Source organism: Cotesia typhae, unplaced genomic scaffold (genome assembly GCF_013202065.1).
Source record: "Cotesia typhae breed Kobodo isofemale line unplaced genomic scaffold, CoteBio_Ctyphae contig_4, whole genome shotgun sequence".
Classification (NCBI taxonomy): domain Eukaryota; kingdom Metazoa; phylum Arthropoda; class Insecta; order Hymenoptera; family Braconidae; genus Cotesia; species Cotesia typhae.
The window spans coordinates 8,472,720-8,489,833 of record NW_027423748.1 but is presented as its reverse complement, the minus strand read 5'-3'; the positions used below and the strand labels follow the sequence as shown (position 1 = coordinate 8,489,833).

At 27.3% G+C, this 17,114-nt stretch overlaps 1 protein-coding gene across 28 annotated transcripts in view; it reads right to left on the bottom strand.

Annotated features, from left to right (window-relative positions):
* LOC141527399 (uncharacterized) overlaps positions 1-17,114 on the bottom strand; it is a 111,519-nt gene that overhangs the window by 34,047 nt on the left and 60,358 nt on the right. For 8 of the 28 annotated variants that reach the window (XM_074242855.1, XM_074242856.1, XM_074242859.1 and 5 more), the window contains one exon: positions 8,202-8,258. The exons of 15 other annotated variants lie outside the window; for them this stretch is intronic. In XM_074242855.1, coding sequence (XP_074098956.1) covers positions 8,202-8,258 — 57 coding nt within the window. Of the gene's footprint in view, positions 1-8,201; positions 8,259-9,250; positions 9,839-11,233; positions 11,528-17,114 lie in introns of those variants that run through there. 5 more of the 28 variants (XM_074242847.1, XM_074242846.1, XM_074242851.1 and 2 more) reach the window with 5 other exon arrangements.

Genomic DNA, 17,114 nt, shown 5'->3' with positions numbered 1-17,114 from the left:
TCTTCTTATTAGAAATACCATTCCGCTGTTGGTAGGGATTTAAGGAACAATATTTGCTGTAAATGGTCAGCACTTAATCGATTTCTGATAGCATTTCCAATATGACTAGTAATAGAAAAAAGTCTTTCACACGGGACAGAAGTTGCAGGAATCGTGAGGTGTTCTAAGGCTATCGATGATAAAACTGGTGCAGATTTTTTTTTCTCGGTTCAAAACTCAATTGCGTTTTCATCTTCTTGAGAAGGACTATCGATAAATTTTTTTTTCTAATACGATTATAAAAATTTTCAATGACACAGAATTTATTAGATACTTCACCATATTTGTATTTTATTTATATAGTAAATGAGTTAAAAAATTACACTTGTTGATTTGAATAATTTCTATAAGTGGGATTTTTTCTCATTTTAACTGCTACAATTAATTTGTTATAATATTTAAAAAAAATTTATCTCAATTTTAGAATCAAGTTTTTAAATTACTTAAAAAATACTTTCTTTCAAAATTTCCGGTCATCGTCACCATTTTATTTTTAGACGATCGATTCCGACTCTGAAGAATCGATCTAAATAATCGAATCGACAACAGGAAAAGATCGATTCTAGTAAGAATCGATTTTGAATCGTGCATCCCTAAGTTAGAACACGTGTTTCGTTACAGTATAATCAAACAGTGTGAATAAATAAACGTTATTTTGGTGTTTTTATTAAATCAATTTTATACACGACGGTGATAGTATATACTAATAATTTATTAGTATACATGTATATATATATATATATATATATATATATATATATATATATATATATATATATATATAAATTGAATATTAGTGATAAAACTGATTTAAATAAACTATTTTGAGTGCATTTATAAATTTAAGGTTGATTGTCGGTATGTATAATTAATTTATATCATTAATAAAAAATTATTACGTTATTATTATTTAAAAAATAATTTTTTTATGTTTTGTTTTATTTCTGATACATTAATAAATTTTAAGTATAAATAAAAAAAATTAATTTATTTTCTATACATGTTTATATAAACCCTAAATACTGAGTGTTCATACTATTTTTGATCTTAACTATTCGTTAAATTTGATTTATTGATATTTTAATTATTTTTTTTATATTCTTATTATAACAAACAAATTTTATTAAGTAACTCTAAAAATTACGAGCACTCAGCTTAACATGAGATATTTATATAAACATATATTTTCAATTTATTCAAGTAGTAGTTGAAATAATCGAAAATAAATTCTAATAAATAAACTTAAATGAATTTTAATAAATAAATTTAAAATTTAAATCAACTTATAAAAAACATTATAATTAATTTTCTGTACGAATTCATATCTATCTACCTATTATCTTTTGCAGGTTTCTCTGAAACTAATAGTACTATATCGTTAAATTTCAATTTCTGTTTAAGTAATATATTTAATGTAGTCATATTTTCACGTAAATAAAACGTTTTTCATTTAAATGTAATCTTTTTAATTAATTTTAGTATAATATTTATCGTTAATCACCACTGAATTTTAGTTATTTTTTTTTCTATACGCCAAAGAAGTATAACTTCTAACGCGTGTACATGAGTACACACACTCTTTTCTTTTCTTTCTTAAGGAACAATTTTTTTTTTTTTTTTATATAGAGCTAAAACCTCAACTCTGTGATTTTATTTCTATATCTTTCATAATAATTCTCCTCTTATCTCAATCCTTAAATGCCTGAAAAATTATCTGGCTTCAGACATAAATTTTTTATTGACTTTAATATTTTTTTTAGTTATAAAAAATTTATTCGCTTGCCGCAATTTTTCTTTTAAGCAAAAAAAAAATTTTTATATACTCAAATAATAATTTATTTTAAAATTGACTATTAAAAATTTCTAATTTACTGAAAAAAATTTTTTTTATGTTAAAAATAATTTAAATAATATTTCTAATAATTATTTTTAAATAAAAAAATTTTTAACTTCTTTATAAAATATTTTTTTTTGTCAAATTAAGATTTTTTGAGACTTAAAAAAATTAATGTCTCGTAAAAATGTTTTTCTGATTAAGATTTAATTTATTTACTGTGTATTATAAAAATAAATGACAGATCAAGGTACGCATGAGGGTTAGTACACGGCGACCCGCCATTTTCGCAAGCTCTTTCCTCTCTCTCTTCTCCCAACATGTTCGCAATGGCGCTGTTGCATCGATCAGTTGCGTCGCCATAGCACATCCTATCCTTTATACCCTCAACTTATTTTCCGGATTAGTCCTGAAGTTCGACACAAAAGTCGAAACACTCAAAAGCGTAAAAAGTACTCAAAACCTTCCTTTTATTTCTATTCACCCATTTATTTTCCCTCTGCGGACCTCGTTCCCCTTCCAGATCCAGATCTTTTCCACGCGGGTGACTGTCCGCAATTTCCCGTAATCTAAGTTCTGACCCGCATCCTATCTCATCCTGTCTCGGTCGTATATAAGACAGAAACCGCGTAGGAGTTACTGCTAGAAGACAAAGCTCCCAAGATGGACACCGGTCACGTGGGCGCAATATAATATTGATGGCCCGCTTAATCCCATCGAGCTTTTCCTCTTGAAGTGGAAATAAAATAAAACCTATGACCTTGGAAAAAACATTAAAACTCCTGACCCAATAATATATTTTTATAATATTTAGTCCTCGCGGCACACGACAGATAAAAGCGCTGCTTTTTTATTTTTTCATTTTCCCAAAACTCGCGTTTGCTGATACGTTATCAGGCATAAAAATCACGGGCTCTATTTTCCTATTTTCCGGGATATTTTACTCGAGAGAGAGCAAGGACTCGAGTTTTTAGTCCAGGTCGTGTCCTCAAACACTTTCTATTCCACAGAATCGATTCAAACTTTTCCTCCAGGCTTTCACTGCTTTTTTATTATTTTTTACCAAAAACTATCCAGATTGAATTATTATTAAATGCCAAGGATGTTTTTTACTTTGAATTAATTTTATTAGTTCTATTGAAAATTCAAGTTATCAAGGATATTATACGTCCAAAGTAAAAATAATAAAAAATACTACATTGAAAAAAAAAACTTTAGTAACTTTGCAGAGTTTACCTGAAAAAAATTTTGTTTACAAATTCAAAATAATTTTTTTTTTTGGTTCAAGAATTTTTCTCTTGAAACAATTTTTTTTTCTCGAGGTGTAGCAAGTTTAAAAAAAATTTTCATCGCAGGATTTAATACCAGGATTTTTTAGAGAATTGTATCGTAAACCTAATATCCGTTATTATAGCTTCTTTTAACTGCATTTAACTTCCGACAGTTGCATCGCGTGTTCTCTTGTCACTCGAGCATTGTACTTTACATCATCATGGCGACTGCACTATTAGTAGTACATACTGTGGCATATAATACAGAGACACACACCAGTACACAGTTCACAATATGTATATAACAATATAATACCAGCAGACAGACAAAGAATACCAGAATAAGAGTACAAGTGTCTAGAATCTCGTCTACAAACTATAACTATAATCATTCTATGGATATTCATGTAATGTATCGCTGAGTTTCTCAAACAACGTCATTCCATCAAGAGTTTAATGGAATTCCCACCCGCTTTTACTTGTTTTTTTAAAAACTTTGAATTTCATCGCGATTCGCTTCTTCTATTCATTGCAGTTCTTCCTTCTGAAATTTATGTTTTAATTATAATAATTATTCATATTCATTTCTGTCACTTATAAAGACAGACTAAGAGAAGAACCAAATTTTAACTTTTTAAATAAAATTAACTTTAATTAATATAAATAATTTTTAAAAGTGGGAATTTTATCATCGGATTACGGGTGATATCCCACATCTGCGCAAGCTCGGTGGAAATATCGAGGGATGATGAGCTTTTAAAAATAAACTTCCATGTTAATAATAAATTACATGCCCAGATAAATCCGTGATTCAAATAAACAAGATACAATATTTGATTATTAATTATTAATCTATCTAAAATTAAGTGAAATTTAATAAAATATTAACCGGGTGCAATCACTCAATTAACTGATAAAATATTTGAACAATTTTAATCATAAGTTGTAATTTTAAAAACAATTAATATCAGATAAAGGGTTTGTACTTTCAGGTCATGGAAAAAACTCTCGTAACTTTATTTTTCCTTAACTTAACCCAACAAAGCTTTTATCTATTCAAGAATTTATGTCAAGGAGTTGCTTTTTCTATCACGAGAACCGTGTTCGACACTTCCATTATTCATTACATCTCAAGTTTTAATATAATGATATAACAATAACGTCTTACTTAATTTACTCTTAAAAAAATAAATTATAAATTACAAGTCCGAAAAAAAAAAAAAAAAAAAAATCCCAAGTTGATAAAATTTGTTGATAGTTTTTTTTTCTCAAACTTCGTCAGCCTTGAGCGTTTGAAGCGTGAGCTGTTAATCTGTCTGTTAATTAAAATTTTTTAATGAGGTCTTTCAGAGGAGAATTAGCAACGGTCGTACAACTTTAGGGACTGGTTCGGAAATGATAACGACAGTTAAAGCCTCAGCTTGTCAATTATCCAGCTTGAGTTTGTATGAATTGAAGTCGCTTTTAACCTAAAGCCGGCCATAATACCGCGGAGCGTCGAGCGCCGTCTACACAGCAGCGTCTGGTACTAGTACTCTGCATAATAGTAAATTAGTGACAGTCCGATAGATGGATAAGGTATGAAGCAGTCATATCCGGATTTAATGTGTCACGTTAAATTCTATATTTTGTAAAGATAAATTCATACCAACTAAAATCAGCTCGTGAATGTGAGCTGCCGATCTAATCCCTCCATTGTCCTCACGTCGACCAGTATTTCACCGTCGGCCCTTTAGTATAAATGTACCACCGAATTGGACGTTTTTTAATTCGCTCCTCCGGGGTACTCGGAAGCTCTCTATTAAAAAAAGATATTAAAACTGCTCTAATTTCACTTTGCTCTAATTTTCCGCGGCCTGACGTTTAAAAAATTTTTTTAATATTCAAATTTATAACCCATTAGTTGTGAAATAAAATTTTTGGAAATATTTTAAGTAATTGGAGATGATACACGAGTAATGGGAAAGAATGTAAACAAGTAAAGGGTATTACGCAAAATGGATGATCAGATATTGGCTCGAACGGTAGTTACAGCTTATTTTAGTTTATTTTATTACTTTTTCATAACCGAACCACTGCTGGGATCGAACTTGACAGATAGAAATATGTAAGGTTGGTTCCTTTCCAAGTGCCAAGTAAAAACACGGCGAGACAAACTCGGCAATTCGGCAATGAAATTTTTCAACGACGCCATCCTTCTCAAACTCTACTACTCTGTATTATTGCATTATATGTGGTTTTATTGTGAGAATAAGTGTATTTCGTCTGGTGACTCTCGAGATCTGGAGTAGATTCTTGAAAACTTATGCTTGCTATCCTTATGTAACTTGCTTGCCCATACCCATGTTAATATGTCTATTTAGAGGGGAAACTTTTTTGTTTATTCTGCAGAAAGTACGAACAAGAACAAAATATTTCCAAGGGGATGTTTCATTAAGTAATAAAATTGAAATTGAAATTTTTATCAGTTAGAATAGTTTTTGTATTGATTCGAGGGAAAAATTTTTGAACCAAAATCATTATTTTGAAGAGTTTGATCATTTTTAATCAAACAGAAAAATTTTTGAACTAAGAAATTTTTAATAAAATATTTCAGTAAGAAAAATACTCAAGATAAAATCCAAGAATTTTTTTTTATCAAAATAATAGCTACAAGCAATGATGAAAGAGGGAAAACGGTAATATTTACTGGCAAAGCCTCGAAGGAAGCCACAAAAAGTACAGAATAATATCGAGCATGTCGAAATATACCTCGAAGCAGTGGTCACTGTTTTTTATCACCGTTTTTGGACGACGGGCAAATAATATTTATTGCTAAAATTTTGGTGTAGTACTTTATGTCCCTAAATAAGATATTATAGATTATATTATATTTCATATAAGGTGAGTGTGTTATATAAATATAAATATAAATATGTTACGAAGCTGAAAATGAGGGAAAAAGTATCACGACGAAAAAAATGGTATGCCTGAATATGGACGAGAACGTGCTCGCTCCTAATATAGCGATGGATCTCCACTCTCTTGAACGTCGACGGTGAGAGCGATCGACATCGAAGTAATATCAGCTATATCGCACGTATTGAATGTGCCAACGTGAATCATTTCCAATCAAAGAAGACACAAAGCGTTCGAGATTAGTCAATGGAAAATGATAAAATGTTATCTGATATAATATAAAGATTCTGCTTTTTGTATCGCAGAGTAAAGAATTTTTTAATTAAAACATTAAATTCCTTATTGGTACTTATATTTATCTCATAAAATATATTATTTTGTTTTTCATATTACGTTCAAGGCAATCTATATAAATTAAAGTTCTTCTTCTCGTTGTTCTGTTCAATAAATTTTGTGTAATTGAGGGTAAAAATGATTTTTATAAAAGTAAAATATTATATCAATTTGTTATTTTTTAGGGATTTCATAATTACTGTTAAATATTTATGGATATGTTGAAATTATATTATTATCACGAATAAGAAAGTTTGTCAGTTTTATTCACTGTGAATTTAATTTTAATTTGTCGAAGAAAAGAGAAGAGAATTTTCAGTCCAGATGTAGACCTATTTTAACTGTAATAAAAACTAGCCCTAGGCGTTCCTTATCAACTTAAGCCATTTTTCTGCCTACCGGTATTCTCAATTTATGAGATCAGCAGAATCGTATTTTTGAACTGTTGTTTTATTGGAAGTCCTAAAAAGGTTCGAGTTATAAGATATTGAGGGTTTTTATCACATCAACGAAAGAAGAAACTTCATAAAACATCGTAAAATTTTATTTGAAAAAATCCGTAATTTCAAGGATCGTATGACGATTTTTTCAAAATATCAAAATACTTTTTTTTTAAAAAAAATTATATTTGTTTTTTATTTTTAAAGTTGAAGATTTAAGAAAAAGCACATTAAAAAAAAATTAACTTAAAGTAGAATTTAAATGCAGAAATTTTGAGTTAAGAAAATAATTTTAAAGAATTTTTTTTTTTAATTAAGCTGAAAACTTTTTGAACCGTCAAATTTGCTAAAATCAAAAAAATTTCTTAATTCAACAATTTTAATTAATAAATAATTTTTTCAAAATGATTTTTCTGATTCAAAAATTTTTCAACTTGAATTAAATTAATTTTTCTCATCAGCGCGTCTTAAAAAAAATTTAATAGAAAATTAAAAATTCTAATAAAATAACCGAGAATTTATGGAGATAAATAATGATATAATATCAACTAATTATCGATAACAGGCATTAATTGATAATAGTTATCTATTAAATTCTAATTGTTACGACTCTAAAAAACATTAATGATAATTTAGCGATAATGATAACGACTGACGACCAATAGACAAGATACCTTGTCTAAAATTAAAACGTTGATAAAACAAAATTAAAATAACATTGATTTTCTACAAACCAAAACAAACTGTCAACATTTTAAATTCTTACTAAAATATAAAGTTCGAATGTAAACATCAATAGTTAGTAAAATTTACCTTGACTCAACAACCTCTGTTAAATTTTAAACCGATTAAAAATTAACGGCAAAGTATTTTAACGTTTCACGCTGTAATTGTAAAGTCTAGAATTTTTATATCAACTGTAATAATTTAATAATAATTAATAATTGAAGAGTCTTCAGGATAAAATGTTAAATTTTTCTATATATATATATATATATATATATATATATATATATATATATATATATATATATATATATATATATTCTTTAATTGGATCGATACTTAGTACGCATCATACAATTTGGTCGTTATCGACAGGAAAATTTAAAATCACATCGCTTGCAGAGCTGCAATTTGCTCATCAAATTTTCATGCACGTACCCTAACTAACTAAATTCAAATTTACTTTCTATGTAATATTAACTGATTAAAGTAATTAAATTGTTAATATAATCAATAGGATAAGCTTAAGCCTTGAATTTAAAAAAATTTTAATCAGAAGTACTTTGCATTAATTATTGAATTAATATTATTTAATGTTTTAAAGTGAATGACTGATTTAAGTAAGTAACTCTTATCACAAATAAATGATTTATTACATACTTATAAGTACTCTATGATTAGCTCCATTTAGAGTGGATGAGTGGTCTCGATACTCACCTGCAACATAAAAAAAAAAAAAAAAAAATAATTAATTGAATGAAATTATTTTATACAATTGAAACAAAACAAACAAATAATTTTATTTATTTTTAGTTTACAATGTTACGGTAAACAGCGCAGTTGATTGTTGATAGTTAATTGTTTAATTATCAAGTAAATTAAAATGATTGACTAGTGATTTATAATAGAGTGATTGCAATGCCAGAAGTTTTCGCTCTCGCGTTTAGTCTCATCTCGTCTATTAATTAGCAGATCTGCAAGGTTGGAAGTACAGCTCGATTGTTTGTATTTCATGGAAATAGTTTATTATTATCTTGTTAGAATAAGCTTTTAGATTCTAGAGTGATATACATCTGTATCAAGATATTCCTGCATTTTCTCGGGGGTTTCACGTTTAGTACATTTAATTTAATAATTAATCAAGTTCTGTGAATTTATCAAGTAATTAGAATTGGAATTGAGTTTCTTTAGAGAAAAATGGTTGGATAGTTTAACAGAAAATTTTTTTTTTATTTTATCTGTTAATTAGTGATTGAGGATTGATATAAATAATTATTTCTTCATGAAATAAATTTGTTTTTAAAATAAAAAATTAATTTATAAAATTATATAAACATTTTTTTAATAGCTTATTTTTGTACATACTTAATATATTTTAACATTAATTAAAATACATTAACAAATATACAAAATTTATGTATGTAAATATATAAAAATTTATAAATTTCCATACGTAAATTTTATAAATATTATTCATATGTTTTTTTATAAATTTTGTAATATAATAAATGTTAAAATATATACAAAAATTGACCAAAAGTTAACTATTAAAAATACATTTTTCATAGTCTTATTTATCATTCATATATTTATATCTTATCACATATTTTTGCTATAAATTTTTAAAATGATTAACTGCCTGTTGTTTATTTCAAAATTCGCCCTTGAGCTCATAAATGTTAACCAAAAATAAAAACAAAGAAAAGCACCTTCTCTAAAATGAACTTTTCTGCTGATGCGATGCCGCAAAATTTGTTCAACTTGAGTAATATCATGTGGACCGAGATTTTCCCTCGACAAAGAGCTCACGAGGATTCCTCTCAAGGTCGCAAGCGTGCTACTTGGTATTCCCCGATCCATCTCGCCAATTCCCATATCCTTTTCCTCCTTTTCACCTTCTCACTATTTATTATTACACCCGTTATCCGTCATTTGACTTCGGCTTATAATATATTTTTCCCATCATTATCACTAACATTAACTTTAAACAGAAATCATTTGACTTAGCTCCGTATTTTCACTTTTACAGGAGAATATTACACTCCCTTATCAGTAATCACTATCTATTCTTCATTCATCAAGTTTTAAAATAATATTTTTATCAGATTAACTTATCACTCAAAATTCTTCACTAAAATTTATTTTATTAACATTTATTATTATTCTCAAATATTTAATTATAATTTTCGTCAACCCTTCAACACGTGGGTAGGTTAGTCGACTAACTTTCTTTACTCTAGCCTTGAAATTAAAACCACATGGTTTTTGCACATGCGCATGCGCATTAGATCATTAAAATAAAATTTTCCTATAATAATCATAATTCATTTAAAATTTTAAATATTATTTAATGATCTTAATTATTTTATTATAATTAAAAAAAATTATATAATATTTAATATTGAATAAATTATTATGATTTTTTAATTAAGAAAGATTTTATATATAAATGGTAATAATAATAATAATAATTATATGCCGTATGGCGGAATTAGCCGAACTATGCCGAATATGTACAACCACTGAAATTTCCAATTCTTCAATACTATAGCTATGATATGAAAAATGATTTTAATGATTTAATGATTTTCAATTTAATGATTTTCAAAAAAAATTTTTTCAATTATTTCTAAACGAAAAAAATAAATTTATATTGCACATATTGCAAGAATAGTAAATTATATAAAGATAAAAGAAATTAACTAGTGTAATATTTGAGATAAAACTTGAGCGAAAAAAAAATCTCATAACCCACGTGTTTAAGGGTTAACTTGCATTCTTTCTAACTGACAAGAAGTCAAAACCACTTTATCAAACGTTGAAAAAATTCACAATTATTTTCCGTAAATAAAAAAAATTAATAGTAAAAATAATAAATTTAATTTATAGTTAAAAATTTATTTTTAAACGTCAACTTTGTTCAATAATTAAAATTGATCGAGTACTTGTCGCAATGATCAACAAATAGTAACTAAACCTCTAATAAGAAACGAGCATTATCTGCTACGTCTATACACTCAGTAAAATACGTGAAAGGAAATATTATTCGAAATATAAAATAAAATTTTTGTAAGTATAAAATAGTTAATAGTTATAATGATTATTATTATTGTTATTTGGCAGCCGTAAGTTTTCAATGAATCAAATAAATGAGTTTGAAAGATAAATAATGTGGCTGTAGTTGTATTTGATACTATTGATATTCTATTTAACTGAAAATAGTTGTAATTGGCAAACGATCAACAATGACTATTGCTGGTATGTGAAGTGACTGAAACCTGTCTCCCACCAAATAACAAAGCTACGTCACGCAATGATTCAAGATCTTTTACGTCATTGACTATAAATGCATCAAGGCAAAATAAAAACCGAGATAACGAGTTGACTTATATTATATCATTTTATTATTTTGAAAACTTTATTTATCAAGTATTTTTGTCTTAAAAATTTTTTTGAATTGAAAAATAATTTTTTTTCTACATTTATTATTATTATTATAAAAAATATTAAAAGATAATCTGAGTAATTTCTTTGTAAATAACTGTAAAACATGAAATTAATAATGATAATGAGCGTAGATAATAAATTTTAAGAGATTACACACTTTCGACCTAATTAATTTCCCCGTCATAACAATAATTAAATTCCAGATGTAATAGTCTATTAAATTAACAAATTTTAATTCACTCTACCGTATAAATACCAACTACCAACTGTAATACATTATCTGTCCAAAAATTACACACTTATAGGGACTATCCATCATTAAATTTAAAGGGAACTTCCACCAGTTTTAATTACACTCACTTTGGAGCAAATTTCTCCAAAAAGTCAAACTCTGCGGCAATTTTTGACGCATATGTTTCACGACACTGGCGTGTTCGAGTATACCGGCCGCAATAAAAACTAAAACATTGTATTGTTATACTATATTTTGCAGACTATGTAGATTGAAGCAGCAGTAAGTAAATGAACCGCTTGTGCTTGTTATGTTAAGAATATATAAACTAAACTGGTGTGGGCACTTGGCGATATCTGAGTCTTGGCTGCACCTTAGTCAGCTACCACAACACTCTGGCAATGTGCTTTCGCACTCCCGTTTGTCGCTCATCGAATATTAAGGTGGGGAAAGGAAAGTCACGACGAGACCAAGTGAGATTATATTAAAAAAAAAAATATTTATATAATATATCTCTGAATTTTGGCCGTAATAATTATTTAACTTTACGGAGAATTAAAAGATTAATTTTCTGAATTGGAAAAAATTTCTTTTCAATTTTGATTTTTTAAATATTTATTCTAATATACAATGAATAAAATTTTAAACACACATGTGTATTTAAATGGAGAGTTCTATAAATACAACAATTATCTAAGCGATGAATCAAACACGCACTTGTAAAGATAAAAATTATCATTTAAATTTTCTTTTCCTATGAATAAAGTCCCGGAGAATTCAAATGAAATATTTAAACTTCCGGTTTCACTTTCAAAAATTATTAAAAATAAACATGAGTAGTTGTTAACTATTTATTTGTTGTTTGTAATTAAAGCGATAATCAACATAAAAAACAAGTTTAAAGTTAATTATCATTGTTTCTATTTCTTCTCTAGTTAACGGCAATTGTTTGAAACTGCGGATGCGTGAGGTAATAATTAAAGATAATATAATTTACACAATATAATACCCGGAAAAAAACATAAATTTTGAAATAATATTGACATTGAGCCAGTGGAGTAAAATGAAATAGATAAGTATGTTGGGTGATTTTTTTTTTTAAGTTGAAAAATTATAAATGCAATGTAAATACTGCATTAAAGATTTATTTAAATTTTAGAATAAAGGGCCATTAGGAAAATTTCAAGGGATGAGTACGTGTGTTATGTTAACTTTTCTTTCAGGATTTTGAGTTATGAGAAAATTTGTTCTTGGTTGGGGTTTTTTTTTTTTTTTTTTTTTACAAGGAAAATCGCAGCACTCGCGAAGAATAGTCGCGGTTGTAATAACTCGATTTGAATAAATCATTTTTATTTCAGTTTAATGATCTGTAAAGTTGCTCTCTATTGAGAGATAACTCGGAAAAATAATTCCAAGAAAATTTTGTTCTCTTCGAGTTTTCAGTCCGAAGTTTTAATGGCGTAAATCAATTAAAAGAAAATTTGTTCGAGTTAAATTTAAGTGAAAAGTTTTAATTATTTTTTTTTTCTATTAAATAAATTATCAAGTATTTGTTAATTTTACTGTCATAATTAATTATACTCACATAAAATATTGCAAAAATTAACTCGATGCAATAAATAGTTAACAGATTTATTTTCAAGAGTGAAACTTGTTTACAGATCTAGTTAATTTTATTACAATGTAATAAAACATTTTATTGTACTGTAATAATTATTTTAATTAAAGTAATGGCGTGAAAATATTTGAATAATAAATTGTTTGCCTTGCAGTGGAATAATAATGTTACTGTGTGAGTTATTTTTATTATTGTCTATTGTAACTTCTACTTGTTAATAAATTAACATTTTCAATAGTCGTAGTTAACATTCAAATTTTTTTTTATCAAGTTATGAAAGTAACAAATGGTTTTTATGAAACTTTTTTTTAAAATGAGATATTGGAATGTTGAAAAAAAATTGAAAATGAAAGTAATAATGTTTGGATAAAAAGTTATGAATAAAATATTATTTATTCACAGTTAATTATCCAATGAAATTACGAGGTGAAATACAATAAACAGTCTGTGAAATAACAAGAGTATATTTTATTTATTATAACCGGAAAGGAAAAAAATTTATATTATTTACATGAGAAAATTTAGCGTTTAGTTCAATGTAAAGAAAATAGAATAATTCATCATCAAATTTAAATTTAAATTCGAATTTATCTGCAAAACACAGTAAATATTCTCGGAAATTAAGAATTCAATTTATTTTACCGGATAAATATTAATGCGAATTAAAAATCTGCTGGACGGTCATTTTACTGAAATCTATTTTTCAAATGTTTAAATAGTAAATACGATTAAAATAATGGCAGACCAAGCCAGAAAAGTAATTACCATAAAATAAAACAAAACTGGATAGACATTTGAAGTAGGCGCTGCGGAAATGCAGACGTAGGAGCCTTGAAGCACCAGGAAGTGAGAAATAATTACGTGAGAGCCTAAATGAAAAGCATTAGCTACAAGAGTGATTTGTATTTCCAGTTAAGTGAAAAATCAGAAAGATAGTGAATTAAATTAATAACGAAACATCATTTTAGTTTGCGGGCGTTTAATTTACACCGGTATTGTGATTTAAGATGCGTAGTTTTAATATAGAAATAATGTTAATGCGTTTATAACAACGAGAGCGTAAACTTGTTACTTTTCTCACGAGGAATACTGAATGTCGACTGTGGGATTTTACTGGACTAACGTAGTGTAGGCCTTGACATTACAAAAAAAAAAAAAAAAAAACAAGTCCAAGTTAAAGTATAAGTACACGTAAACTAAAAGTCTGTCTTAGTCTTGTCTTATCTTCTCAGCGATTGAGTGGTGTATGAAAGGGAAAATAATGTTAAATGTACTAAGACAAGACTATACTAGTATTTTATACATATAATGTAAGTAAAACATGATTGAGTTTAGAAGAAACAGCTTTTACCGCACGCGACGACAAGGTCGAAAAGAGTCGACGACTTAATTCTTATTATTATTATTATTATTGCTGGAAATATTAATAATAATAAATTAATTATTGTAGTTAATATTTTTACAACAATAAAAATATTTCTAAAGTGTTTTATTGAATTGTTTTAAAGGAACACAACCAACCATTTTATTATGTCACACTTTTAATATTTTAGTAAGAATGTCAAGGAAATGAAGGCCATAAAATAAATTATTCAAACTAGAAAAACATCCGAAATATAAAAATACAAAATTGATAACTTCTGATAATTTAGTTAAATAATTTTTGATTGAATTAATAGAGGTTAAAGTTTAAATAGATATTGTATATTATTTGTAATTGTAATTGTGATTAAAAGAAAATAAATAAATTTAAAATTCTGTAAGCGATGACGAATATGGTGTGATCAAGTGTATAAGAGACTGAATTATGTTAATTATTCTTTCTATTTAAATATTACGTAGGAGGTATTTTGAAATAATGATTTAATTTTACTTCAATGCAGACGGCATTCCAAGATGGTAATTAATTTTTTAAAACGATGAGCATGAAAAGATGTTTTTTTTTTTTTTTAAAGAAAATCAATATGAAAATAACTAATATGATAGCCAATTAGATTTAATGGACGGTTGGATGCTGATTGTTAGGCAATAGCGTTTATTAAAATTAATATCAATGGAATAGAATAATAGATTTGATGCTTGTGATAAATATCAGGCAGATTTCAATTATTTTTTAATAATTTTAATTAAATTTTTGACATTTTAATATTGTAATTTGTTCAAAATGTCATGGAATTAATTTTTATTTAATTATGGAAAAATGCACATAGTAATTGGAATGTCAATAGTTTTTATAATTCTCGTACTCGTTGAAAAAAAATTCATTAACAACTAAATATTTACACGTTTGTATAAAAACTACCCTTTACTAACATCTGTAACGCTCAAGTAAATAAATATCCAAAAAAGAAAGCAAACAATTGATAACACCGCTAACATAAATCCGTCGAATTTTTCCAGTAGAAAAAATTTTCACCAAAAAATTCTTTACTTTTCCACTAATGAATTCTCCCTTTAAAGCAAAAAGCGCCTACTTACACTCTTACACTCGAGGGAAACAAGCCAAAGCAAAAGGGAGCGCTAAGCGTGGGAGTAAAAAAATATAAATGGCTCGGAAATTAAGTCTGTGCGCTGTCACGTCGCAAATCATTAAAATTTAACTCTCTGCCCCGTTAATCGCCAACTTTTGGCACTCTTTTGGCCTCTACATAAACTTCTTTCTTCTATTTTACTCATTTCTTTTTATTTACTACAAACTCTTTCTTAAAACAAGAAGAAAACTAAAACAAAAACTATTGTTGTTAAAAATAAAATACTTCTAACCGAAAAAAGCCCTTAAAACAAAAAAAAATACAATACAATTCTTGTTACCACAAAAAATGTGTATTTTAATTTTTTCCGTCTAAAAAAGAACAAACGCCGCCAACAAATATGAAAAATCACCCCAATTATCAGTAATTAAATATCTAATTAAATTTTGAGGTTTAATATGGCAATAAACAACGCGAGTAATCGTCTCAACGCGTTACTAACGGTTTATCCTCGCTCCTCGCTAATTAACAAACTTTTTGGTTCAGCAAATATGAGACTGATTATAAGCACTAACATGCCATCTGCCTTGTAATAATTCAGTATTAGTACTAGACTAGCGGTTTACAACCAAGTGTAAAGGATAAATTAATAACAATAACAATAACGAGTCTCAAAGGATCTATATCAGACAGAAAGCACGTGGCTGTAATTCCCACTTAATTGCTTTAATTTTTACGGTGAAAACACTGATTTAATTATTATGTTAGCATACAAGTTAATACAGGTTTCAATTATTAATAAAATAAAATAAAATCATTAATTACGTACAACAACTCTTAATCACCGGAGTTGACAAAGTAGAACTGGTTTTAATTCAAATAATCCGTAATTATAATTATAATTTATTTTATTTGTGCAGTACAGGTGCAAGAGTAAGAGAACGTGAATATAGGTCAAGTAATATAATGTGTGTAGGCTTGGTTGGTTGAATCGTGTGTCAAGTAGGTTTAGTTTTGCTTAAAAGGAATTACATACATGAATTATTATCAAACATGTGTCTTTATATTTCATATTTTTTATTTATAGTAAATTCCACGTTATATTTCTTTAGAGATGGAAAAAGATAATGCATTGCATCTGCAGTGAACTCGTTTGGTATCAAGGTGAATAATATATGTAGGATAGGATGAAATTTCTAAATTTTCAAAGTGTTATCAGCGGTGAAAGTCGGTAAGAGATACCGACTACCGTCAATTCTGTTTTATCAAGGACAGAATCCGTGATGGTAACTTAGAGAAAATCTAATGCTGCAATTTGGAGGTAACTTTACAGCAAAAATTGTAGAGATTAAATTAGAAATAAATTTCTATTCAACTTGACTTTAAAAATTACGAAGAAGTTGAGCGAAAGTAATTTTTATTTTTTATCGTAAGTTCAAATATCGTTAGCAGTAAATTTGCCGGTAACTTAACGTCAAATTGACGCAACTACTGATGGAAAACTTTTTGCCGAGAAAGCTTATATACTTATCGGGGTATATATCAGTTGAACAAGTTCGGACTGTTTTACCGAGCGCAAGAAAGATAAGACTAAGATAATGAGATTGATTTATTCGGAGATTGGAGGGTTATAAATAAATATAACCTTGGCAAAGGGATATTGATCTTGTAGAGAAAACTAAAGCGATGTAATATTGTATAAGCGAGTAGACGGATTTGATTAATGCGACTTGGCCGGGAAGATTTTAATAAAAGAGATGAAGATTTTAATATAATGTAAGATAAAGGTATATTTTGATGGTACA